The sequence below is a fragment of the Lissotriton vulgaris genome, chromosome 8 (genome assembly GCF_964263255.1).
Source record: "Lissotriton vulgaris chromosome 8, aLisVul1.2, whole genome shotgun sequence".
Taxonomy (NCBI): Eukaryota; Metazoa; Chordata; class Amphibia; order Caudata; family Salamandridae; genus Lissotriton; species Lissotriton vulgaris.
In genome coordinates, this window is record NC_141696.1 from 1,291,508,040 (window position 1) to 1,291,535,715 (window position 27,676).

The 27,676-nt window shown below is 48.5% G+C and overlaps 1 protein-coding gene across 1 annotated transcript in view; it reads right to left on the bottom strand.

The window, feature by feature from the left end:
• Positions 1-27,676, bottom strand: part of RNF17 (ring finger protein 17) — a 2,333,865-nt gene that overhangs the window by 2,218,365 nt on the left and 87,824 nt on the right. Inside the window, exon 3 of the mRNA XM_086933472.1 lies at positions 7,372-7,454. Within this exon, the coding sequence (XP_086789598.1) occupies positions 7,372-7,454 (83 nt within the window). The remainder of the gene's footprint in view (positions 1-7,371; positions 7,455-27,676) is intronic.

Genomic DNA, 27,676 nt, shown 5'->3' on the forward strand with positions numbered 1-27,676 from the left:
TGTGCTGGAAGCGAGTGTTGTGGTTTGAATTTCGTATCCGCAATTGCATGCTTTCGATCCTCACTGAATTTGGCTGTGCTTTGGCTGCCAGAGTGTCTATCGTCGCGCCCAAGTACTGCCGTACGTGGGCGGGCTGAAGGTGGGACTTTGGATAATTTAGTGAAAACCCCAGATCGTTAAGGTGGTGAATGGTGCGGGACATGTGGGCGGCACATTGCTTGGCCGACTTTGCCTGGATAGCCAGTCGTCCAGATAAGGGTAGACGTGAACGTTCTGTCTCCGTAGATGTGCAGCCACTGTCGCCAAGCACTTGGTAAACACCCTGGGTGCGGTCGTCACTCCAAAAGGGAGGACCTTGAACCGATAATGCTGATCTTGAATGGTAAATCTGAGCTATTTTCTGTGTGACGGGTGTAGCGGTATATGGAAATATGCATCCTTCAGATCTAGTGTTGCGAGGAAATCTCCCTGACTGAGTAACGGTAGAACCTGCTGTAATGTGATCATGTGAAAGTGTTCTGATAGAATGTACTGGTTTAGGAGCCTGAGGTCCAGTATGGGCCTGAGGGACCCGTCCTTTTTTGGGATCAAGAAGTACAGCGAGTACACCCCTGTACCTTTTTCTTCCAGAGGCACGAGCTCTATGGCTCCTTTTTGCAGCATGCTGACTACCTCCTGCTGCAATAATTGTAAATGCTCTGCGGACAAAGGACGGTGTCTTGGGGGTATGTTGGGTGGAGTGGATGTTAACTCCAGACAATAACCGTACTTGATATGCTGCCTCACCCACCTGTCTGTTGTGATGGATTTCCAGACCGGCAGGAACTGTTGTAGTCTCCCCCCGACCGGTGTGGTATCATCGGGGGGCAGTGACAAGACGTCACTGTTTGTTAGTGGCGGAGGATCGGGAGCTGTTGTTTCCACGACCTCTGCCCTTGGTGCCGTTTCCACGATAGCCACCCCTATTGTTTTTGTTGAAGGTGATCTGCGTGCCTCCTTTACTGTATTGTCTCTGCTGGGCCAGTTGTCCTCTGGAAGCTCCTCTATTGTTGGAGCGACGAAAGGAACCACCCCTGAACTGCTGCGACTGTAGAGCCCCATAGACTTTGCAGTAATTTTTTCTAAGGTGGTGTCCACCTCTGGGCCAAATAAGTATTCAGGGTTAACCGGCTGATTGAGTATGGTGGTTTGTATCTCGGGCTTGAAGCCGGAGATTCTCAGCCAGGCATGTCTTCGTAACATTACACTTGTATTAATCGCCCTGGCTGCAGTGTCTGCTGCGTCCAGCGCACACTTAATAGATGTGTTTGATATAAGTTTACCTTCTTGTATTAGCATCTCTGCTGCCTCCTTATACTCATCTGGCAAGTTTTGTAACAGGGTCTCGAGTATCATAATGAGCCTTGCCATATCTGGCTAAGAGTGCCTGTGTGTTGGAGATTCGCCAGACATTGGCCGCTTGAGCTACCACCCTTTTCCCTGATGCTTCTAGCACCTTAGATTCCTTGTCAGGGGGAGGAGCATCACCCGTTGTTTGAGAGTTCGCTCTTTTGTGGGCATTGGAAACAACCAGAGAGTCCAACGGTAACTGTCCCTAGATATACGTAGGGTCCACAGGTGCTGGTTTGTATTTTTTCTCAATTCTGGGGTTTATTACCCTTGCCCTCGTGGTCACCTTAAAGATGTCTCCAGCGTGTTTTAGGACACCTTTTAGCATGGGTAGAGTTTTGACAGTTCTCTCTGAGGTTGAGAAGGTGTCAAACAAAAAGTCCTCTTCAATAGGGTCAGCATGGAGCTGGACATCCCCTTCGGACTATCTGCAAAACCCACCTGTGCACCAGTAGGGGAGGTGATGGCGAATCCTGCCGCCCACTGGTGTTTGATGGGCCTGAAAGGACAGACTAGGAGGGTTTGGAGGCTGCTGCAGAGGGAGGGGGGGGTGGTTATTTAGACTGGCCCACCCGCTGGCCCCCGGAACCTTGTCGGCTGTTTCCACGTCCCCGCGAAGACTGGGTAAAAGGGGCGAAAAGCAGACTGCACCAGATGGGAGGAGAGGCACAAGAACTTGACCGTAGCCCGAGAGTCCTTGAAGCGCTCTAGGGCGTGGTCTGCTTTGTCGCCAAAAAGGCGACAGCCATCAGAATGTTCTGGACAAACCCTGAAAAGCCAGTGGACCTCATCCAGGTGTGGCGGCGAAGTGATACCGACGTTGAAATGGTCCTGCCAAGAGTGTTGCGGTGTCCGGCCCACAACGGATTGTAAACTGCGCTGCATCTCTCCCAGCGGCAACAGCCTGGGTGAGCACTGTCCGGGCCTCCTCCGGACACAGAGGCAGCACTTACGCCACCATATCCTACACAGAGTGCGAGTAACGGCCCAAAAGACATGCAGTGTTTACAGACCGCAGTCCTAAGCTGGCGGAAGAGAAAATTCTCCTGCCAAGGTGGTCCAGCTTCTTGGATTCCCTTTCCGGTGAAGCTATAGGGAAGGCGTTTTTGGAGGTGGAGAGTTGGACCACCAAGCGCTCCGGGGCGGGGTGCTGGGAGAGGAAAGTGGGGTAGCCTGGAACCGGGCGGTGGCGTCGGGCCATCATCTTGTCCACGGGAGCCCCCCGTATTGGGCCTGGACTACATGCCCAAAAGGACATCAGTGGGGGCCTCATTAAACAGCAGCAGGGGGTCTGAGGAGCTTGCTGCCGGTTGAAGCACCTCAGTCAGGAGGTTAGTCCTGACCGCCACCGTAGGAAGCTCAGTCCTGACCGCCACCCAAGGAAGCTAGATGTTGAGAGCCTCGGCCGCCCTACACAACACCACAGTATACGACGCTCCTTCCTTTGTAGTCGAGGAGTAGGAGGAGAAAACATGCCAAGGTCTGGTGAAGTGTTAAGACCACTGGCATCCCCCAGGTCCTCTCTACAGTCCTGCTCCGTCTCTAGCTGGTCAGTTAAAGGGTCACCCTCCCAGTTCTCCGCACCCTCCTCTGGCTGCCAAACAGGCTGAAATTGGCCAGGGTGGGACACAGGGACAAAAGTACCCAAGAGCTTTGGGACCGATGCAGGTCCGGCTCCGTGTCCACGTCGGGATGGAGGCCGGGGAGCCGACCGGCGCCAAACGCGGTAGTGGTGCCGGAGGAAGGGCGGAGGTGTAATTAGGTCAACCGGCGGCAATCCGAATCCAGGCCTGGATCCAAGGGGGGCCTGCGGCGTCAGGGCCGGAGCCATCGGTGACAAAGACCTAGGCTTCCCACCGAGTCAGCGGAGCCCGAAGGTGCGCCAATTGGGTTGGTGCGCCCAAAGCTGGCATGCATCGCCTTATAGAACGTACAAAGCTGGATGTGAGTCGCTCCGGGCCCTGGAAAGGGAGGTAAGCCGCAGGAGGGGCACCACCCGCAGGCCTCGTCGGGTCGGCCGACCGACAAGGAGAAGTCGTAGAGCGACTATGCTTCTGCGACTTTTTCTTATGCTTCGACTTACCCGACCCAGAGTGCGAAGACTTCAATGACTTGTCGGAATGGCGACAGCTCCGCGACCTCTCTCTCAACCAGGACCTTGAATGGCCCAAAGCCAACGGTCGTCATTCAAGCAGCTTTTGGGACTGCTCCCGCTAAGCCTTCGGCATCAACAACTGACAGTCTGAGCACGACTTGGAGTAGTGATCAGGCTCCATGCAAAAGAGGCACACGCGGTGCAGATCCGCCACCAACATCAGCCAGTTACAGGAACCACAGGCCTTAAAACCGGGCATCCCTCGTGCACCTGTTCGGAGTCGAAGACTCAAAACACAACGTCGGGAAAAACGTAGACAAAAAATGACTGAGTTACCGCTCTTCCGGGATCTGCGTTGGCTGGAGCGGAAAAAGAAAGAACTGATGTCAGCACGCGAGGGCGGGGTCTAATTAGCTGCTGCAAGATCATCCCGGCCACCATGACGGACGCCAAGCCGACCGACGCCACCTTCCGACGTGCAGAGGTACTGCTGATGAAAAAACTTTCCAGATCCAGTCTGACGCCTGGGGGTAATTCTAAGGTAAGGAATCTAGGAATCTATAATTAGTTTCTTTGAGATCAATATGGCAACACCAATTAAACGCAACATGGAAAAAGCATATGTACGGATGATATTGGAAAAAACAAGGCAATTGCTCCCATGCGCCAGCAAGCACGACTGGACAGGATGGCACAAAGCCAACTATAGGAGTCACTCCTGTATGCCAACAGAAGTTATCAAACTAATTTGCACACTAAGACACAGGTCCACTACGACTGATGGAGGTGATAGTGTGCCCAATCTAACTTGTATTGTTTTTAACATTTGCAGAAGCCCACATCACAGAACAGATAGGAAACTGCTTTGAGAATCAACCAGTATGCACTACCCAAATGCTTGTTGTGCCATAGTTTCATGTGACTTTCACGTCAATTCTTGCAACTCCTAAGATGTTTTTGTGTTGATTTTATATATTATAATGTAGGATTGCCTTACCGTCGAGGGCTATTATTATGCCCTTATGCCCCATTACTGCTGGCACTTTAAAATAAAAACTTTTTAAAAAACAAAGTGCATAACCAGGGAAACACAACCTGTTCAGAATAGCTACTCAAGCAGCATCTCCCAAAATATGGAAGGTCTGAGTAGTGGACTCATATCAAAGTCCTGCAGGAAAGAGGGATCAAAATAGCCTGCTGGATGAACGAATGCCCAGATAGCCATATGGGAGCAAGGCTGATTAAGACCGGAACATCCTTCAACAATGCCGCTGATGCAGCCTTGGCCCATGTGGATGAGTCCGAAGGCCTTTAACAGGCTCTTTATTTGGCCTGGGCATAAACACAGAACAATCCATCTAGACAGGGTTTGCTTTCGCGCTATGTTCCATTTCTGATCACGGCAAAGCCCACTAAACACAGTTGTACAACCTGCAAGCTCTCAGGGTTAACTGGGGTATCCTCGCCTCCCCTTGAGAGAAACTATGAGGGAAAAAAAGCAATTTGGGTGATCGATTGATCCATGTGGAAGCGCATTTCAAAGCTTGCCCAAAAAGAAGCTAGAGTACTCCGCATCAATTTATCAGGAAAGGTGGTGGTTTAGAGGGTTTGCACCAACCGCGATTGCAGCTTATTGACATAGCATGCCAAAGTAAATGCAAAATGAAAACCATCTTGATGGTTAGCGGTCAGAGGGAACAGACGTGCGTGGTTCGAATAGCATGCACACCAGGAACATGTGACCTAGGTTAAGGTCCCATTGAGGCATAATGAGAAGCACTGGTGGAAAAAGGGCATAAGCATGTTTAGAAGTCTCATCACAACTGGTGACTTAAATTAAAAATGCTTATCACGTAAAGGTAAAAAGGCTGACAGGGCTGTCACATAACCATTAACTGTGCCCACTGAAAAGCCTTGCTACACCAAAGATAGACATTGGACAAGCCTTGCCTAGCCAAAGATAGACATTGGACACCTGAAGCCTGTAGTGGATCCAGTTAATGGTCCCCACTCCAGGACAACATTTTCCCCAACACCCAGCATAGATAGAGATGGTTGAAAGAGGTCTAGCTACAAGAATCACTTTCATTACTTTAGCAGGTTAAGTCGCTGCTGCTCGTTTTTTTACTGCTGAACCATCACACATGAAGATGCAAGCTGCACAGTTTACGGTGTATCACTCTCCTCTGTTGCCGACCCAGGAGGTCCTACAGAAGGGGCAGATGTTGAGGCACAAAAGCTTAGGGCACTACACTTTCCTGGCACAATCTAGAGCTATCAAGATGGTCCAAGCAAAGTCTGTTCTGATCTTACTCAAAACTCATACAAGAGTTGTGCACTCCACTGAAGACAAAATATGCCAGTCAGGGATCCTCTTTGAGAAAATTCCAGTGTGCAACAGTTGTGACACAGTATGTTCTTGCTGTGGTAGGGAGATTAGACTGCCACATTACAAGTTGGTGTCCACCCGACACAATTGAAGGCACCAGACTACTTCGTTTGAGATAGATGTTGTAAGACAGCCCTGGTTTACCAATTGTACATTTCAAATGTCTATATAGGATTTATCATTCCCCACCACGTTGGTGCTCCAGGAAACTCAGGGAAGATACAGACTGCGCTGTCTTACTTTCATTTGGTATGGTCAAGTCCTCATGTTGTGGACTATTGGGACACTATAAAGAGGACAATCACAGGTATGATCTAATAAGTTTGGATACATGGCTTGGCCTCTTGGGACTCATAAGGGATATCCCAGATGAACGCAAAAACATATGATCGTTGCTTTATTACTTGCAAAACACTGTGTCCCCCCACTGGGGATGTCGCTGCACACCTACACAGACAGAATTGCTTATAGACCTTATGACCTGCAGCAAATAGCTGGATGTCAACGCAGAGCTACTAAACCCCGCATTGCCCCCACAAGATATATGGGCTCTCCTACGTTCATACCTGCTTAACCTTACAAAAGTATCCAATTAACAAATCCCCTCCCACCCCAATTACATTGCAATAATCAGGCGATTACAGGGAAGATCAGTTATTTAGCCCCTTCCGTGCGTGGGGAATTCTTGCGCTGTGCGGGCGATTCCATTAGTGGGCGGGGACTCTGGGGCTGTCCTGTGCACCCGCCGACTGTGATGGCTCACGGCCGTCACGAGCATGGAAGAGGTTAGGAGAATAATAAAAGTAATTAAGTACTGACATAAGAATAACATTATAGTAGATAATATTGCTGTTGGTTTTGCCACATTTGGTGTACTGCATTACAATGTGCATTAAGACCAATATGGGTGTAGGCATTTTGAGCAATTTTCATAAGGGATAACAAGGGTCAAAATTCACTGACACAAGCAGCATTTTACCTTGGGATACAGATTCCTTAGTTTGGGTGTAAAAAGAACAGATAGAAAATTACCATTATCACATTTCTGTCATTGGGTTTAGCAATGTACTCCTTGAAGTCGAGGTAATATGGTAAAGGTTGTGCCAATACAGAAATCATTTGTAATTTAGCTGCAAACAGATAACCTTTCAATATTTACCAAAGAGAATCTCAAAAGAAGACATTAAAGACAGTGCAAGCATAGTTCAGGATCCATTCACTGCTCAGCAGTTAACTAAAGAAATGCTGCCACTTTGGTGGTAAATTAGCAAAACCAGCGTTGCGCGTGAAGGGGGTACATGTACCTAAAGCAAAACAGGAATGATGGTAATACTTTTCTTGTCCCTTCAAAGTCATGCCCAAATGCTAGAAGTATAAAATAGCTTGTTAATGGAATAAATCAGTCATTTGTGAATATTACAGTCCTAGTTATCATTTTGAGGATAACTTTCAGATTTACAAAATCATTAAACATATAAAGAACTTTAATATAGCTTACCCCGTTGACCACCTTCCCTGTTGATCATCTAGCCATTTATTGACTGGGTACAGAAGAGGTTTTTCACATACATCTTTTAAGGCCTAGCAAGAGGAAGCGTTGAAAAAAAATGAGCATTCTGTTTTACATCAATTCTCCAATTAGACCATATAGTAGAAATTCTGGACCACAAATTACTTTCAAGAAACCCTTTTTATCTTTTGGTGACAGATTCTAAATCTACCAGTGCCATTTGGATTACCAACTTTATGGAATTGCTAGTAACTGCTGCCAACCATTTCAATATACTACATACAGCTTCAAAGCAACAGGTCAGGTTATCAGATTTACTGGAAACTCCAACAATGTTCTTAAAAATATCAATGTTAGCCCTTTAATCATGTCACTATAGTTCATTCTCTGTATCCTATTTAAATATTAGCATTTAAAGTCTCTCAGTGGTAGCCTAGAGATTAGTCAATGGTTCCCAAAATGCTGTGTGGACAACCCCATAACTCAGTAGGTACAAAGAACAAATTCATTTAAGGTGTAAATGTCCCTATGGAGTTACTTGTGTTTGATACCTTTCTAGGAGATAAGAGCTTCAAAAAGGTTCGACTCGAAGACACAAGAGGTACCACAAAGTATTAAAATGTTTCAAGAGTTCCAGAATGAAGTGGGTTGGGTTTATGAAGGAGTAGGAATTTTAGGTATGTTTCTAGATGCCATCACAAAGAATTTTCCAGCATGTAAAGCTGTAAATTAGGAATGCACTTGTTATAATCGTAAGCAGGTTAGGGAAGAAGAAGGCAAGTCAGTGCTTTTGTGGATAAAAGTAAGGTTGAGAGCAAGGAGTCAAAAAAACTAAATAACTTAGTGCTTCCTCTGTCAGGACACTGAGGAATACAGCGATCAATATACACATGTACAATATTTGAGGAGTCGAATTGAATCCGCTAATTTATTCAGGAACAAGAATTACAATTTTAGCTGAAGTAATGTTTCAAAGAAAATGCAATGGTTTTTCGTGGTTGCCATAGCAGCAGTCACTCAAACTGGAAGAAATTAAACTATCAATATTTTTTTATCTCAATTAAGAGATTTATTAACTGCAGAGTAGATGGGGTTATAAACAATGACAGATTGTCAAAATCAACTGGAAGACAGCTATTGCGTGTATAACAGATAAACAGTGCTCTTTCATACTTGGTGACTGGTGCCTCATTCTGGAGGCTGAAAGAAAATGTATTTGTATTAGAATTGACATATTTTGGAAGGTACAGAATAGTCTGAACCTTACCCCAACTATTTCATTTAGAACTAGCTGTACCAGGCCACGCGTTGCTGTGGCTCATTCTGGTTAAATGGAAGAGAAAGAAAAGAGTAAGGGCACGTTTCTAATATGTTTAATTTCACAATGCTTGTGGGTATACAATATGTTTTTGTCCATCCTAATATATGTACACTATTGTCTATATGCGTCCCTTGTATTTGTTGCGCAGCAACCAAATCGATAGGGTATGTTCCGCCTTTCGATTAAAAACACGTGCTAATGTTGCAAAGTGAACGAACTCCTCCCCCCTCCCTTCGTCCACTTCCCGGTCTGCCATCCTGACACAACTGTCCATTTAATATATGTAGACTATTGTCTATATGCATCCCTTGTATTTGTTGCGCAGCAACCAAATTGATAGGGTCTGTTCGGCCTTTCGATTAAAAACACACGCTAATGTTGCAAAGTGAGTCAACTCCTCCCCCTCCCTCCACCCACTTCCCGGTCTGCCATCCTGACACTAACTGTCCATCCTAATATATATATAGACTATTGTTTCTATGCATCCTTTCTTAATGTTGCCAAGTGAACCAACTCCTCCCTTCTCCCTCCACCCACTTCCCGGACTGCCATCCTGACACCAACTGTCCATCCTAATCGATTTAGACTATTGTCTCTATGCGTCCATTCTTAATGTTGCAAAGTGAACCAACTCCTCCCCCCTCCCCCCACTCACTTCCCAGTCTGCCATCCTGACACCAACTGTCCATCCTAATATATGTAGACTATTGTCTATATGTGTCCCTTGTATTTGTTGGGGAGCAACCAAATCGATTGGGTCTGTTCGGGTTGCAAAGTGAACCAACTCCTCCCCCCTCCCTCCACCCAACCACTTCCCGGTCTGTCATCCTGACACCAACTGTCCATCCTAATATATAAAGACTATTTTCTATATGTGTGCCTTGTATTTTGTTGCGCAACAACCAAATCAATAGGGTCTGTTCGGCCTTTCGATTAAAAACACACGCATATTGGACACGCACGTATTCTGAAACCAGGTTGTGTATATATAAACACGCGCTAATGTTGCAAAGTGAGCCAACTCCTCCCCCCTCCCTCCACCCACTTCCCGGTCTGCCTTCCTGACACCAACTGTCCATCCTAATATATGTAGACTATTGTCTCTATGCGTCCTTTCTTAATGTTGCCAAGTGAACCAACTTCTCCCCCTCCCTCCACCCACTTCCCAGTCTGCCATCCTGACACCAACTGTCCATCCTAATGTATGTAGACTATTGTCTCTATGCATCTATTGTAGTTGTTGCGCAGCAACCCAATCGATAAGGTCTGTTCATCCTTCAGAATAAAAACATGCACGTATTTGACACACGCGTATCCGAATCCAACGTTGTGTATATATAAACACGTGCTTATTCGAATTCAAATTGGTCAAAATTTCAAAGCAATCGGTGAAGAACTTTCGTAGATTTCAGATTTTTATCATACGCACATTGACATTTTTGTGCGTCTGTGCTTTCGATTAAAAACTCGTGCATATTCGACACGTGCGTATTGTACTCCAACGTTGTGTATATAAAAACATGCGCATATTCGAATGCAACGTTGTGTCAATTTCAAAGCAATCGCTGAAGAACTTTCGGAGATTTGAGATTTTAAACAAACGAACAGTTAAATTTTTATTTATATAGATTGTATCAAACTCTTTGGGGGAAGATCTACATGACAAGTGTTCAGAGTGGGATAGAAACAGTTCAGACAATTTGATGCTATGTTCGACAGACTCTGTGAAGGACTATTCTTCAAAACATTTACAAATCTGAGTGTTCCTTATTATTCTGGGGAGGGTAGAGAGGTTTTTGCTGGAATACAAGATACTGTCTCCCTAAATGTTATGTTATATCTAGGTACCCTAAATCTCTGCCCATATGAACTCAAAATTCAAAGCCTCAGGGAGTTTTTTTTCTTCTTTTTTAGACACTCACAAACTATTAGCATCATGCTTCACTGTCGGGTCTCATGCTGGTCCCCATCCACCAGGATGGGCTTACCATATTCCAGGCAGCACTTATGATAATAATCAAACAGTGTCTAACCAGTAGAATAAAAATACCTGAAGAACGCAGTTTCCTTGAAATGTTGAGTGCCTTTGGGGTGATCAAAAACAATTGAGGAGGGTGTTTTGAGAGGATTAGTGACCTTTCACCCTGATTAATGTCAACCTGCGTAAACCCTCGCTGTTAGGCCAATACAGGTCCTGAGCTTTCTTCAGAACATACAAGTATGCCCTGTGTAATTAAGTACTGTGTAACCAGGACCCTCCTCAGCGCCCCGATGCAGGGCGCGAACTGACCATTTGTGACCCCCCCCCCCCTCTTATCTCCACATCCTCCGCAACCCCCAGGATGGACCGGAATGGCGAAATACAGCTGCGATGAGGAGGAAGAGTGTGGGCCCTTTAACTGGACTGAAGGCCCGATGGAGGAGGAGGAGCCACGGACTCTGATAAGAGGCGGTGTCGATAGCCCCAGGTGTGTTACTACACCGGAGGAGCGGACAGTGTGAAGCAGAGCGGAGAGGCGGGAAGCAGCATGGAGGAGTGGAGCAGCGGAGTGAGGTGGATCAGCGAGGAGAGCGTAGCAGAGACAGAGAGACGGAGAGACCGGAGAACAGAGAACAGAGTACAGTACCTTCATCCCGAGAACCAGCTGAGACAAAGGAGCCGTCGGGAGGAGGAGAAGAGAGTAAACCCGACGAAGCGGAGAAGCCCGGAGGCCAACACCACGACCCGCCCAGCCGTACACCAGGAGGGGAACGGCTATCAGAGGTGCGTAATCGCTTCCTAGGTTGGTGGAGAAAGAAAGGCAGACGCCTGACCTAGTTAAAAGTAGCCTCCCTTATCGGCCTGGGATTCCTGCACTACAACCCCCCCCCCCCTCTCACAACTTGCTTGTACTTGCACTGGGTGAATCCCTCACTTCCCCTACCCTGATTACTGATACATAACCAGCTAGTGTACTGATACGCGCCTCTCTTCTGTTTCCTTTGTTGTCGGGTGAGCGTGAGACATAACGGAGCCTCCGGAGCCCTGCAGAAGGAGGAGCCCCGTCCGAAGAAGGGAGGAGGGAGTACTCCGGAAAACCCGTCAGGAACGCAGTCGATCACCACGAAGAGTAGCGGCGAGAAAGACTTGTACAGATACATTGCTGGAGAAAATAAAACCAAGTACAACCAAGACCCGTCTCCTGCCCATTCTTAGCCCCGCGGTTACATACTGTTATCAGGTTGTCCTGTCCCCATTAGTCCGAACACATTAGACAACACATAACATAATAATATATGCAATCAGGCCTACTGGACCATTTTTTGAGCAGCATTTATTAAATATCAAGTAATGAAATGATGATATGAATTGGAAATAGTGAGCTAATTTTTATAACAGCACCAATCGCTGGTATTAGGTGCAGATAGGGTTGGGACATAACATAAGTACTGCACATGTGTGTGCAACTGATGCTTCGGTGCGTCTTCGCTTGTAGAACGGCTGTGCATCTGATATTATGTCTATACACAAATTATAAACATTTAGTGAACAATCTGTGTCGCACTACACAGTACTACAAAATGAACTGTAAAAGCAGGTTATGTCAGGTAGCGATAGGTTCTCTGATTTTTACCCTCCGTTAGTATGTAATAGTACTTCATAAGGGCAAGCGGGGCATGGGCTTATTGTCTCACACTATTCAAAATTGTAAGGAAATGGGGTTAGTATAAAATAACCCCATTTTTTTTTTACAGTGACTTCTGTAGGTAGTGCTAATGTATGGTTTTCACTCACCACTCAAGTGTAGCTGTAGGTGGTACCTACGTGTTAACCACTTAACCCTCCTTGCTGGGTTTCCTCTATTCTGGCAGTTTACTTAAGTATTAGTCTCCCTCTATGCGCCAAGCTCCTGGTGTGTCAAAAGGGGTAGGGCTGTGCATCATCTTGTAACCCTCTGAAGGATCAAGTGTAATGTAATCATTTTGCACAAGTAATGCTGTATATCACCAGTGCTGAGTGGTATATTGAATAGTTTATTACCGCAAAATATATACAATTCAAGAAAATATTTTCATTAAAATATTTAAATAAAGTACCACTCATGAACACTAGTCCATATGTCTTGTATTTCAAGGCGGGAGTGTATTTCACCTCCTAAGTAGTGTTTTCTTCCTTGCCAACGGGACAGGATTATGGGTCATAGTTTGATTGGTGAGGGGAACATACAAGTATGTAAAATTAGGTATATAGAGAAAATTATTCATCACAAGGCATTTTATATCAGAATGACGAGAGACACAAAGGATGTCTCCTTAGAACTTGATGGTCTATACCGTAATTAATTTAATTTTGTAGACAAAATAAATCAGTAGTACTGCTTTTTATTTTTTAAGATAGCCTCTAGCCAGTGTTATCCACCTTGGGGGTCACATGGAACTGACCGTGGTTTCCTTGTATTTCATCACTGAGGACAGTCTGATATGTCTTCAGCGTGTAGACCCATCTTTGTTCACATTCCAAGTGTTTTTGTCATTTGTACTTGCTGTTATTTTTTATCACTGTACACCTGAGATTGTTTTCACTGTGACCTCTATACACAAAATCTGCAGTCATTTTCATGTAACTGCGTTGACATCTGCTATTACTGCAGTTTTCAAAAATCCGGAGTTTGATTTTTCTTGTGGTCATGCCCACAAATTTGTACCCACAGGGACATGTACTTAGGTAAATAATTTTATGAGTTATAATTGGCACAGTACAATATAATTTACCGGCTGGAGAAAGAAGGTGGAAATGTCGGGCATTATGATCTGTGCATCGCACCTGGAAACACTGGAATTCCTTAAACTAGACAATAGGAAAAACATCAGGATAGAGAGTCAGCAATTTCTGCAAACAAATGTGGGGGGAAGAAGGAAACGACATAAACATGGAACCTTTTCCCAATAAGAGGTCTGAGAGAAAACAGTCAAATGTTGGAACAGTCTTGGTTGAACTGGGAACTACACGAGTAGCGGTCACACGTACATCCTCCACCAAGAACATAGCTAGAAGGAAAGCAAAGTTTTAATTTTCCCAGATTTAATATACGTATTTAAGTATGTACGCATGTTTGTATATAATATTTCTGCAGTGTGAACCTACTCAAAAGGCAGCAAAGCACTGCACAGGACTCGAGCAGGATCGCACAACAAAGTGGTAGATCTACAACTTCTAATGAAAAGTGTTAGAGATAGGATGCTAGGCTTCATTATGGTACCCTGCAAGACTTTGGGGGCTGAGTGGTGGAAAAACTCACATCTTTATGGACCTCCAGTCGGAACAGGCCTTCCTCGATAGGAAAAATTCAGATACACATCACAAACATACAAGAAGAGCAGAGTAGAGCTTAAGATGCCAGTGGATGGCGGCTGGAGTGATCTGATGTTTTCTGTGGGAAAGAGTTGAACTATTAGGTGTCATAAAAATTGAGATTCACAATGCTGGTCATTCTACCTACCGCTCCCCCTTCATTTTCTAGGAGAGTTTAGCAATGAAAAGTTGTTTTATATCAGTGATATATTAAGATGTGTACTTTCAGCGATGTGACATTTAAAGTGGAAAGTGTTGTTGAGCTGTACATTAAAATGGAGTAAAGAATCATGGTTACAATGGCCGTCTTATCCATAAAACTATTAAGATTTAAACATAAAATGAGACTAGTGACGTGCTAAAGCTGTCGCAATTTCCAGATCTAAAACTATAGCTCTGACTGGACAGTGTGTGTGTTTGAGGTGTCACATCAAATCACTACCTCGTAGAGTAAAGCTGGACTGCATGATTTAGCTTCAATTAGTGAATCATCTGTACAACAGAGTAAGTTAAGGCCTCGGTTTAGTTTTGCACAGTTTGTTTTTGTAAAACAAATTACTAAGGACCCTGATATTCTTGGGCATTTTCTCTCAGGGTATGGGGCTAGTTTGCATTCTTTGTTGTTGTTGATTGGGACCACTAGGCTCTACCTAGTGAACCCGAACAGAAAACAAAATGTATTAGATCATCAGCTCTAAAAGGGGCCCAGAGTCAAATGTTCTTATATCTATGACCACAAGAATTTCAGGATGCCAATGCAAGGCTTTCTCCCAGTGGAGCAGTGGGGGCCCTACTGATGAAAACATAACTGACTGCCCAACTGTAAATTCAGCAGGAAGACTGACAGTTTATCAGACATGGTACTGCAACATAATCTCAAAATGAGGTCCTTAGTTATCTAACTGGGTGGCAATTGATCCATACAATCTGGGGCACAAATGGTAAACTACAGTACTCAAAGATGTCACCCAAACTACAACTCGCTCTGAAAATGGAGCCTAGATATGTATCCCCAGTTCCACTGGGGGAATACACGATCATCATAAGGCACGAGTTTCCCGAGTGTATTTAGTTACAGTGACTATTTTCTGACATGGTCCATAACCAAGGGTCAATATCCAAGTGCTAATACATCCAACAGTTTACCACTTGAGAATTTAGAGAAGCAGCATCAGGTCCCACATAAAAAAGTTTGTACACTCACTGTAAGCAAATGTATTATGTGACTTCAGAACTCCAAGATCAACATTTGATATTTATGTAGCGCTGAATCATCGCATTAGGGGTATCTCTGCGCTTAGGACGGTGTGCTACAGCCAGACCCGGGGAATCATAAAAGAAAGGTTTTAAAAAGCTTCCTGAATAGAGGGAGGCTCTGACAATCGCGAAGCTGGAGGGGCAGTTCATTCCAGTAAGTAGGGGCAAGATGATAAAAAGCTTTGCCACCCTTGCGAGCCTTATTAGTTCTGGGAATGTACAGAAGTAACTTGGACCCTGATCTCAGGGATCACGGGGGAGTGTATTTTTTTGTAACTTGGTTTATTGATTTTCAACAACATGTAATCATTACAGCAGAATCAAGTTCAGACAGACATTTAATTTTGTACTATCAAGTATAAGTTGAGACAGTCGAATCCATTTACATAAAGAAAAAGAAATCTGATCATATTCATCCAGATGCTTGTTTAGGCTCCCTCAGTTTCAGCCAATGCTACATCCTACAAATCTCAGTATTCACATTCTTTGGGTGCTCGAAGGTGAGGCACGTTGTGCATACATAAGACTGCTCCATACGTCAATGAATTTATAGCCACTACCATATATCTACTCCGATCAGTATAGTAGGCGAGGATGCCATGTCGTCACCACACACCATAAGGAGCCACTACACAAAGAGATCACTCCTCCTCAGGCGTGTCAGTAGGCTGGGCAGCAAGGTAAGCCTTCAATGGATCCCAAATGTCTCTGGGACCAGAAGACAAAGGAAGCAGCTCGGCATAATTGCACAGTTTTTCTTGACAGTTCATTAAATCGGAAAGCCAGTTCTTAAACTTTTCCGCCCTGCCCCTGCCCCATCTGCAGGCAACACGGCGCTTAGCAATCAGCAGCGGGGGAGTGAACTTGATGAGTTTGTTAGACAAATAAGGCCCCTGATCATTAAGGGCTTTATAAACAACACAGCAGATCTTGAACTTCACCCACTTTCTCAAAGGGGAGTTTTTCAAGAAGGGGGATGGAAGCTGTTCTGGGAGGGGCATTAGGTACTAGTCGGGCAGCCGTATTCTGTACAACCTGCTTAAGGAGGCCTCATTAGCTTAAGCTAATAGTGCGTTACAATAGTCCAGGCGGCTCATTATCAGGGCTTGCGACAACGTTTTTTTTTTGTCAAGGAAGGAAGTAGAGTGAAGACTCTTCTGAGTAGGCCGAGTGTATGGTAGCAGGTGCCAGCAATGGTAGTCGCGTGGGCATTGAATGTGAGATTGTGGTCGATTCAGAATCCTAAATTCTTGGCTACTTCTTTAGGCGGAGGAGCCACGCCCAACTCCTCCGGCCACCACCTGGGAGTCCAGCTGATGGCTGCTCCTCCGAACAGCATGAACTCTGTTTTCTCGGCATTCAGTTGGAGGAAATGTGTCCTCATCCAGACCGCAATGGTCTTCATGCCCTCAGAAAAGGTGATTTGTATATCGGGGTTAGATTTATCCAAGGTAAGGAGGAGTTGGGTGTCGTCCGCGTAAGAGATGGCGCTAAACCCTAAATTCCTCCTAAGTTTGGCCAAGGGGATAACAAATGTTAAAGAGAATGGGGTTCAGACATGAGCCTTGCGGTACCCACTTGGTAACTTAGGTGGTGTTCGATCTAAAAGTTCCCAATGAGACTGTCTGGGGTCTGTCGGTAAGGAAGTCAGTCAACCATTTTAGTGCAACCCCCTGTACTCCAATGCCCTGAAGTCTCCCCAGTAGTATATGGTGCGAGATGGTGTAAAAAGCCGCCAATAGGTAAAGCAGCACCAGCAGTGCTGCCTGACCATTATCCAGGGCCATTCTGATATTGTCCGTTACCTCAATCAAGGCGGACTCTGTGCTGTATTTGGCCCGGAAACCTGACTGGGAGACATCGAGGCATTGAGAGGTTTCAATAAAAATTGGACAGATGTCGGTTTATATGTTTTTCAATAAGTTTGCTTTGAAGGGGGAGCAACGAAATGGGGCGGTAGTTGGACAGCTCAGTGGCGGGCATGATTTTTACGGATGGGTACAACTTGAACTGCTTTCCATTCTGAGGGAAGTCTGCCAGCCTTCAGGGAGCTATTAAGAATGGGACAGATGGGTGTAGCTAGCTGTGCGGATAGTCTGGAAGAGATTTTTGCGGAAATAATATCTGAAGGTGATCCAGATTTAATTTTAGTGAGGAGAGATTCAACCTCTACAGAGTGAGTGAGGGAAAGCAGCGGAGCTGCGGGGTGTTGTCAAGGGAGGTAGGATATGCTATAGTAGGGTGCAATGAAATTTCCTTTTATGAGGTGATTTTCTGATAGATGGCTTCGATTTTCTAGGGAAGATAAGAGGCTATATTGTTGCAAAGCGACTGAGAGGAAGTTTCCGCAGTTTCGCAAGCCCTGGGATTGGTGTAAGACTTTAGAATCTGTTAAAGGGTCCTAGAATTGTTCCCAGCTTGCTCCAGCTGCTGAGCGATGTGTAGCTTGCGAGTGGATTTAATATTTTGTGATAGGTGGATAATGCGGCTTTAAATCTCTTTGTCTTGCGCACTGTGCAAGTGTCGCCATTTCCGTTCCAATTTCTTACATTGGCTCTTTTCAGTATGTAAAACAATAGAGTACCAGCTAGTGGGAGTGTGCTTTGGAGGGTGGGTCTGAGGCTTCAGTCGGGCTACGTTGTCTAAGGTGGTAAGTACAATGGAATTGAAATGAGCTAGCTGCTCCTCTACACTACAAGTGTTGGTTTCCGTGTTCCAGGAGCCAAATGGGGTCATGAATTGGCCGGGCTTTAGTTTATGCCATGGTCTGTACCAGCGTGCGGCGTGTGAGGTGGAGGAATTTCTAGGACTAACAAGTTGGAAATTCACCAGAGAGTGGTCTGACCAAGTCAGAGGGTGCGTTTCCCCACAGATGATATTCGTGGAGTTAGTTAATATGAGATCTAGAGTGTGTCATGCCAGATGGGTAGGGTCGTTGTTGATCTTCCGAAGATCGATTGTGGCCAGGTCTTTTAGGCAAGCTGTAGCATCAAGGTTGAGGGAATTCTCACTATGGATGTTAAAATCCCCCAGAAGCAGGAAATTACGAGTGGAAATGACATGTGGGGAGACAAATTCCATTAGTTTGCTAGTAAAACCTAGTAGTGGTCCTGGGGGCTATAAACAAGAGCCCCTTTCCAGCTGTGTTGGAGGTGCAGGTCACGTCTGAAAACGAGGCATTCTATATTGTATGTGCACATCTAATCTAAAATAGAGATGGGTAGGACTTCCTTATGTATTAAGGCTATACCACCCCCTGCCCGTCCTGTCGAGTTTTTGGATTCGATAACCGTCCGGGAGAGCTATTGCAATCGATGGGTTAGAGGAGGGTTTGATCCAAGTTTCAGTGAGAAACCCAATGTGTGGGTCATTTTCATTCAGGAGATCCCAAGTGTTAACCGCATTTTTAGGGAGGGATCTGACATTGGCTAGGAAACAGTTTCACCCAATGTTGGCGGGTTGGGCCTGGACACGACTATATGAGGTTTTCCCGGAGGGCCCAGATTTTTCGCTGTGCTCAGGAGGGAGTTTGTGAGAGAGAATGGAGGGGAGGAGTGCTTTGAAATCTGCAAGCCCTACATGACAATGGGCCTTCTGGTATAATGTGAGAGTGTGGCAGGGACTCAGAGATTTTATCTGATCGTGAGCAGTTTGTCCCGTGTATAAGAGCGCTGTGTACTGAGGTTCTGCGATTTCAGATTTCGTCCAGTATTTAGCCGCCATTTTGTGTCCTGTCGCCATTTTGTGTTGCCCTCACTCAGGCAGCACGGCGAACGATGTGCTTTTGCTTTTTCCAGCTGCTACGTGTCCTTTCAGTTAAAAAGTAACTCCATTGGGGGGCGTGGCCAAGCAGCATGACCGACAGGACGTGAGCTCCTTCGGCTCCCTGCCGGCCGCCACTAAAATCCTAAATAAATGATCCTGTCAGCCCACCTGAGGCACTCCTGTGGTGCTGCCCCGGACCCGGACCGTCCTGTGCTCCTCCGGTCCCGCTTTGGAGGCTGTGGGTGTCCGGTGCACTGCCAAGCTCGGACCTACTGCTTTGCCGCCGGCGGCTTGGAAATCGAGGCCGGGGATCGCAGCCTGGCCCGGCGGTTCCAGGTACGGACGGGCACATTGCCATCGAGCCCCCCCAGCGGTCAATTTGCCGCCGGAGCCGTGTTGGGTCCACGGAGACGCGGAGCGCCTTGGAGGACCGGCCTTAATGGCAGGCAGTGGTGGTAGCGGTGACCGCCAGTAATCGAGCCCGGGGATCGGGCCTAGCTGAGGTGGAGCAGCGGAAATTGCCGGGAGGCCCCCGCTGTCATCGTTGAGGCGGCAGTGTGAGAGGGATCCTAGACTGGTGCACCGGCCGGCTTGGAAGGTGGAGAGCAGCCCGCCAGCGCTGTGACTGTAGCGGCCCGCCCCTGATCGGAGCGCCTGGGGGGAGCGGCTGCTACTCGAGGCCGGGGATCGGGCCTAGAAGAGACAGAGCAGAGGACTGCCCGGAGATCCCCCGGGGGCCCAGCAGCGGCAGTGGTGACAGCGGGGGCCAGAAAGACGACAATGACCAGGCCGGGAGGCGGAGTCTCTGCCTCCCGGTGCTGGTGGTCGAGGAGACCTGTGCCTGGTAGTGACGCTTGGTGCAGAGGGCCCGCCGCCCCCGGAGAGCTCGGGGGCGTCTGGAGTGCCGCGCTGCACGAGACCGGCGCCACTTGGAGACCCGACCCATTGAGCCGCACTGCGCCCAGGCTTGGGGGCAAGAGGATGACCTGTCCATATCAAGACAGGGCCGCATGAGTGTACAGCCTGCAGTTTGGACCGGCCCATTGCGCCTGCGGCAGGACGGATCCCTCGAACACTTGATGGGCTAGTAGGGTCCGGGCTGAGAGCGGGGCTCTGGACTCGTGGAACAATCTTCTCCTGGCGCTAGAAGGTCACGCGTCCACTGGACATCCCTACAAACACTGGGGCACAGGTCCTGAACTACAGAGACTGGAGGTACGGGGGCTCAGGGGGGTACTCTCGGAGGAGCGGCTCTGCAGCAGCTGGCGAAGGGTGGATGCAGGGAGGCCCACACGTGGCCCTGCTCGCGACTGGGGCGGAGGTCTGGACCTAGCTTCCTTCCCCCGGTAGTACACTAGATCCTGAGACACATCCCCGCAGGGCCCTTTGGACTGGAAAAATAACAGTGCCCTCACTGGGACGCGTCTGGACGGCGGATCGGGTGCCAGGACTGTATACGTCGTCTGCGGGAGCTGCCGAGGACCCAGAGGACGCTTGAGTGGCCCCCCCTTGTACTTCATGATGCGCAAGGAGAGACCTCCCCAGGCGGTCCAGCCCATTACCATCACGCAGTATACCACACAGAGGCTCCCCTCGCAGAGACTCACTCGCCAGTCGGGTCAGGAAGAGGGGGGTCCAGCTCCCGAGGAGCAGTCGCGGGCGGAGTTATTGAAAGCTATACAGGGTTCCCACTCGGCATTGGAACGTCAGATCGAGACTGTGTCCATCGACATGAACCTGTTGCGGACTGACCTGCGCAAGGTGGCCGACAAAGTCACGACAGCGGAAGGGAACATCACCCAACTGCAGGGAGAGGTGGCCTCTCTCAAGAAAACGGTCTTTCAACTCTCGGGCCGCGACGAAGGCCCTGGAATGGAGGGAGGAGGATGCTGAGGGGCGGGCGCACCGTAGTAACATCCGCTTGCTGGGTATTCCGGAGCGAGCAGAGGCGGGCCACCCGGAACGCTTCCTAGAGCAATGGATTCGGACAGTGTTGTGCCCCGAGGGCCTGTCGGATGTTTTTGTAATCAAGAGGGCACACAGAGCTTTGGTCCCACCTCCGAAACCTGGTGCCCCTCCCCGGGCCCTCATCGCAAAAGGAATATGCTACTTACCAGTATGCATCTGTTCTTGGCATGTAGGGCTACTGACATTCATATCTGTGCATAGATCGCCGCCTAGTGTTGGGTCCGGATAATTGCACATTGTTGTCCTGGAAGAGTCTTCGAAGTATCACAAGATAGGTGGCTCCTCCCCTGGACTACAGTGCGCATGGGCATCCTCTCCATCCTCAGATTGTTTTTCGCCATTGTGGCAGAGATGGAGTGTAATACTGAAAGTGATGACCATGCCTGAAAATGATTCTGAGAGCTACAGCTGCGACAGGCACCGGGGAGGAGGGTGGGCGATATGAATGTCAGCAGCCCTACATGCCAAGAACAGATGCATACTGGTAAGTAGCATATTCCGTTCGAGGCATGTGGGCTGCTGAATTCATATCTGTGCATAGAATAAATAGCAGTTACCTCCTTACCGGCGGGTGTCCGTGCCAGCTGCAGCAGTCTGAAAGAGTTCTGAGAACAGCCTGTCCTACAGCAGCTTGCTGTTTGGAGTGTATATCTACGCAGTAGTGTTTGGTAAATGTATGTATGGTGGTCCATGTGGCTGCTCTACATATATCTTCTAGAGGAATGTTACCCAGGAAACCCATGGAAGCCCCTAACTTGCGTGTGGAATGCGCTCTAGGGGGAACTGTTAATGTGCGCTTAGCCTTCTGATAACAGATTTGGATGCATTTAACAATCCACCTGGCTATACCTGACTTGGAGATGGGGTTGCCCTTATGTTGTGGAGAGAAGGCAACAAACAGTTGTTTAGTTTTCCAAAAGTCTTTTGTCCTGTCGATGTAATACAGGAGAGCCCTTTTGAATCTAAGGTGTGCAGTGCTCGGTCTGCCACTGAGTCAGGGTTAGGAAAGAAAACTGGCAGTTCTATGTTTTGGTTAAGGTGGAACTGCGAAACTACCTTTGGCATGAATTTAGGGTTGGTGCGAAGCACCACTCTATTTGCATGAATTTGCAGGTAGGTTTCTTGAATTGTGAGGGCTTGCAGCTCACTGATCCTCCGCAGCAATGTAATAGCTATTAGAAAGGCCACCTTCCAGGTAAGAAACTGTATCTCACAGGAATGGAGTGGCTCAAAGGGTGGCCCCATGAGTCTGGTGAGAACGATATTTAGGTTCCAGACTGGTGAAGGAGGGTGTCTGGGAGGGATCACTCTTTTAAGTCCTTCCAAAAAGGCTTAAATGGCAGGCACCCTGAAAATGGAAAGGTGCTGCCTGTTCTGAAGGTAAGCGGCTATGGCCGCCAAATGTATCCCGATTGAACTGTATGCTAGGTTGCATTGGTACAGATGCAATAAGTAACATATGATGTTTGCGTAGATGCGTCCAATGGATTAATGTCATTGTTGGAGCAGTAAATAACAAACCACTTCCATTTGGCTGCATAGCATGCCCTGGTAGTGGGTCGTCTTGCCTCCTTGATGATGTTCATACACTCAGGAGGCAAGTTTAGGTATCCAAACTCTATGACCTCAGGAGCCAAATCGCAAGGCTCAACTGTTGGGGATCTGGGTGCTGAATGTCGCCATGGCTCTGAGTGAGGAGGCTGGGAGTGAGGCGCAGCCGTTGGTGAGGCACCACTGAAAGTTCCAGGAACGTGGTGTACCAAGCTTGCCGTGCCCACGTTGGAGCAACCAGGATGAGCGTCATGGAGTGCTGTCGCAGTTTGCGTGCCACCAGAGGTAGGAGGGGGGCTGGCGGAAAAGCGTACGCAAATCTGCCTGACCAGTTCATCCATATCGCATTGCCCTGAGACTGCGGGTGTGGGAACCTGGCGGCGAAGTTTGGGCATTTTGCGTTTTCGCTTGTGGCCAAGAGGTCGATGTCTGGATGACCCCACTGCTGGAAGTATGGATGGAGTACTGACGGGTGGATCTCCCACTCGTGCATCTGATGACTGTGCCTGCTGAGCAGGTCCGCCATCTGGTTGTCGACACCCGGGAGATGCTCTGCCATGAGGAAGATGTTCCTCTGAATGGCCCACTTCCACATGCTCTGGGCTAGGTGAGACAGCTGCAGGGAGTGCGTGCCTCCCTGCTTCTGGATGTAATACATGGCGGTCATGTTGTCCGTCCGGACCAAAACGACCTTGTTGCACAGGTGCAACTTGAATGCCTTCAGTGCCATGAAGATTGCCATCAGCTCCAACACATTGATATGCATCTTCTGCTGTTGTGACGTCCAGAGTCCCTGCACTGTGAAATGGAGAACATGCGCTCCCCAACCCTGTAGAGAAGCGTCCGTCGTTAGCACTATCTGTGGAACAGGCTCTTGGAACGGTCGTCCCCTGCAAATGTTTTGTGGATTCCACCAATGCAGAGAGTTGTAAGCACGACCGGTCACCAACACTAGGTCTTTTAGATGGCCATGAGCCTGGTTCCACTGTCGGGCTAAGCATTCTTGAAGGGGACGCATGTGCAGTCTCGCGTGCGGGACTATGAATATGCAGGATGCCATCATACCGATCAGTTGCATGAACACCTGTGCTGGGAGGGATCGCTGAGGTTTGAACCTCCGAATGAGCAGCTGCATGCTGTTGACCCTGGCAGAGTTCGGCTGCGCTGTGGCCAACTGAGTGTTGCCCCTAGGTACTGTTGCACATGGGCTGGCTGCAGGTGAGACTTCGCGTAGTTGAGTGAGAACCCCAGACTGTGTAGGAGGTGAATAGTCCGCGACATATCGCGGCCGCACTGCTTGGCTAAACTGGCCTGAACCAGCCAGTCGTCCAGGTAGGGATACACGTGAACACTCTGCCTGCGAAGGTGAGCTGCCACAGTCGCTAAGCACTTTGTGAACACCCTGGGAGCAGTAGTGACCCCGAAAGGCAGAACCTTGAATTGGTAATGCTGATTGTTTATAGTGAACCTGAGATATTTCTTGTGACTTGGGTGAATGGGAATGTGGAAATATGCATCCTTGAGGTCCAGGGTGGCTAGGAAGTCGCCCTGACGGAGCAGCGGCAGGACCGGTTGTAAGGTTAGCATGTGAAAGTGCTCTGAAAGGATGTATTGGTTGAGGGGTCGGAGGTCCAGAATGGGCCGCAGGGACCCGTCTTTTTTTGGAATCAAGAAGTACAGAGAGTACACCCCTGTACCCTGCTCTTCTACAGGCACGAGTTCTATCGCTCCTTTTTGCAGCATGGAGAGTACTTCTTGCTGCAATAAGTGCGTGTGCTCTGCGGACATAGGACGGTGCCTTGGGGGTATGTTGGGGGGGGGGGGGGGGGGGGGGGGGGGTGGAGGTCAGTTCTAGACAATAGCCGTACGGGATAAGTTGTCTCACCTACCTGTCTGTTGTAATGTCTTCCCAGACTGGCAGGAACTGCTGGAGTCTTCCCCCGACAGGTGTTAGATGGTCGGGGGGCAGTGACAAGAAGTCACTGTTTGTTGGGAGCGGAGGATCTGGCGTTGTTATTGTCCCGTCCTCTCCCTTTGGCGCTGTTCCCACGGTATCCACCCCTGGTGTTTTTCGTGTAGGTGGATTGCGTGTTGCCCTTGGCGCACTGGGAATGCTGTAGAGCTTGTCCTCTTGTGGCTCCCTCGTTACCGGAGCGACGAAAGGAAGTGCCCCGAAACTGCTGGAACTGCAGAGCCCCCATGGATTTCGCCGTCTCAGCGTGTTTATTCATTTTCTCAAGTGTTGTGTCAACCTCCGGTCCAAACAGGAAGTCCGGGTTAACCGGTTGATTGAGAAGAGTAGTTTGGATCTCGGGTTTAAACCCTGAGATGCGCAGCCATGCATGGCGTCGCAGCATTACGCTAGTATTTATTGCACTTGCCGCTGTGTCTGCTGCGTCCAGTGCGCATTTGATTGACGCATTGGAGACCAATTTCCCCTCTTGTATAACCATTTCTGCACCTTCTCTGTACATATCAGGCATGTGCTGCACTAACTGTTCTAGTGTGTCGTAGTGCGCCCGTCGTATCTAGCCAACAGGGCCTGTGTATTGGCTATTCTCCACATGTTAGCGGCTTGCGCTGCCACACGCTTTCCAGACGCTTCAAAGATCTTTGACTCTTTGTCCGGAGGGGGAGTGTCACCACTTGATTGAGAGTTAGCCCTTTTGCGTGCATTAGCCACCACGAGGGAGTCCAAGGGGAGCTGGCCTTTGATATAGGTGGGGTCCACTGGGGCAAGCCTGTATTTCTTTTCAATCCGGGGGTTGATAACCCTGGCTTTGGTTGGCTCCTTGAAAATGTCCGTCGCATGCTTGAGGACCCCTTTAAGCATGGGTAGAGTCTTAGTGGAGTGTTCAGATGTGGAGAAGGTGTCAAACAAGAAATCCTCATCCACTGGCTCGGCATGCATGTCAACGTCATGGTAAGGGCTGCCCGCTCAATCAGTGCATTAAATCCTGCGGTTTCCTCAGTTGTAGATGGTTTAACATTGTAGGACTGGGAGTCCGGAGCGGTATGGGGATCATCAGGGTCATTGCCTTGATCCCCTGTCCCAGACCACTGATGCGAGTCATCCTGATCAGCGTCTGATCAGCGTCTGTGTGGTAAGAGTAGGCCATTTGGCCATAGTCTGCACCCAAATCCTCCTCACTTTGTGCTGGAGAATGAGCTATTTGTTGCGAATAGTCCTGAACTGGTTCAAAAAGAACCGGAGAGGTAGATGAGTCCATCTTCTTTTTGAGGGGGAATCCTGTAACCTTCCAAGGGATGTTCAGGCGCGATCTTCAGCTTGTGGACGGTAAGCCTGCCCGACTCCGAGTCAATAAAGAGTTTTGTCTGGTTGTCATAAGAAGACTCGTGATAGACGACCCTCTCGTGTGTGGACTTGGGGGACACCTTCGATGTCTTGGAAGCCTCGGCGGTTTCATGGCGTTCGAGATGCTTTGGGCGGGCCGTAGGCGGAAGCCCAAACTTTATTTGCGTTGAGCCCGCAGTTTTTGAGCTTGAAGTGGCTGTTTCGGGTCGCTTCGACGCCTGTGTAGGCCGCTCGCTTGACCGCGTCGAATCGAGCTTCCGGCGCGTGGCGCCTCCATCCTTGGGCCTCGACGACACTTTCGGGGCCGTGGGTTCAACCCGTTTCCCAAGCATAGCCTTGAGTCCTGACAGGTTTGGCTCGAGACTTTTTTGACGGGAGGTCATTGCCCTTCTCGCCACGTTTGGTCGTCGGCGCCGACGCCGAGCCCTTCGAGGCGACGTGCTTGCTGGTCGAGGCCTGCTTCGATGTCCCAGTCTTGGAGCCGACGGGCATCTTCGACGCCAAAGGATCGTCAACAGCCTGTGTGGGAACGTGAGTCGACGTCGAACCGACCACCATCTTGAGTAGTTTCGGTTTCGGCTCCGCTTGTTTCGGTTTCGTAGAATCGACCGATGGCTTTTTGGAAAGGGTCTTCGCCTGGCTTTGGCGCGGGGGTGTAGACCGTGTGAAAGGATCTTGGCTAAGGCCTTTCGGCGATGCCTTGACCGGAGCCGGAGGGGGCGGAATGTTAGTGATAGGCCCCGGAACTGCGGGCGGGCTCGGCTCTCCACTGGAGTCGTCATCGACGGCCCCAATGGCCTCATAGTCGTCCCCTACCTCGACGACGTCTTGGTCGTGGACGTATTCTTCGGTTTGCTCGTCCACCTCGAAATTGGAGTCCTGCTCCGACGACGGGTCCAACAGTTCTTCGGGAACGTCTTCCTCTTCCGCATCTTGGAAGACTTCCTCGTCTCCGGCATCGAAGATGTTCGCAGGCGCTGGGGCCGACTGTTGGACAGACTGCCTCGCCGCACGTCGAAGTTTAATAGTTTTCTTTGAGCGGAACTTCGAGCAGGCGAAACATTTTGACTCGTCGTGGTCGGGGGACAAACATGTACTGCACACTGGGTGCACATCTAAGTTGGAGTATTTTGAATTGCAAACGGGGCACCGCTTGAACGGGGTCCGTTCCATCTTCGATGTAGTCCGGGCCTGTGTTGTCGTAACAAATTTCTTCTTTCGACGTCGATTGAAGAACTCGAAAGGGACAGGCACCGAACGATACAATACCGACGCTGTGAAGGCCTTTTGGCCTTAGGAGTAGAAAAAGTACAAGTTTTTGGAACTAGAGTCGAGATAAGTACATCCGAACCCAATGGCGGAAAAAAACAATCGGAGGATGGAGAGGATGCCCATGCGCACTGTAGTCCAGGGGAGGAGCCACCTATCTCGTGATACTTCGAAGACTCTTCCAGGACAACAATGTGCAATCATCGGGACCCAACACTAGGCGGCGATCTATGCACAGATATGAATTCAGCAGCCCACATGCCTCGAACATCCTGAACTACCGTGACGGGGATCGCATTCTACGAGCGGCAAGGGAAGTTAAGGATCTTACCTTTGAGAATGCAAGGGTGTCCATCTTCCCGGACTACACATAGCTAGTCCAGGAACAGCGCAAGTCCTTTCTGGCAGTTAAACAAGGGAGATGCATCTCCAGTATATGCTACTATACCCGGCGAAACTCAAGGGGCTCTTCCAGGGAAAGGCTCACTTCTTCGAGGCCCCAGCGGATGTGTGG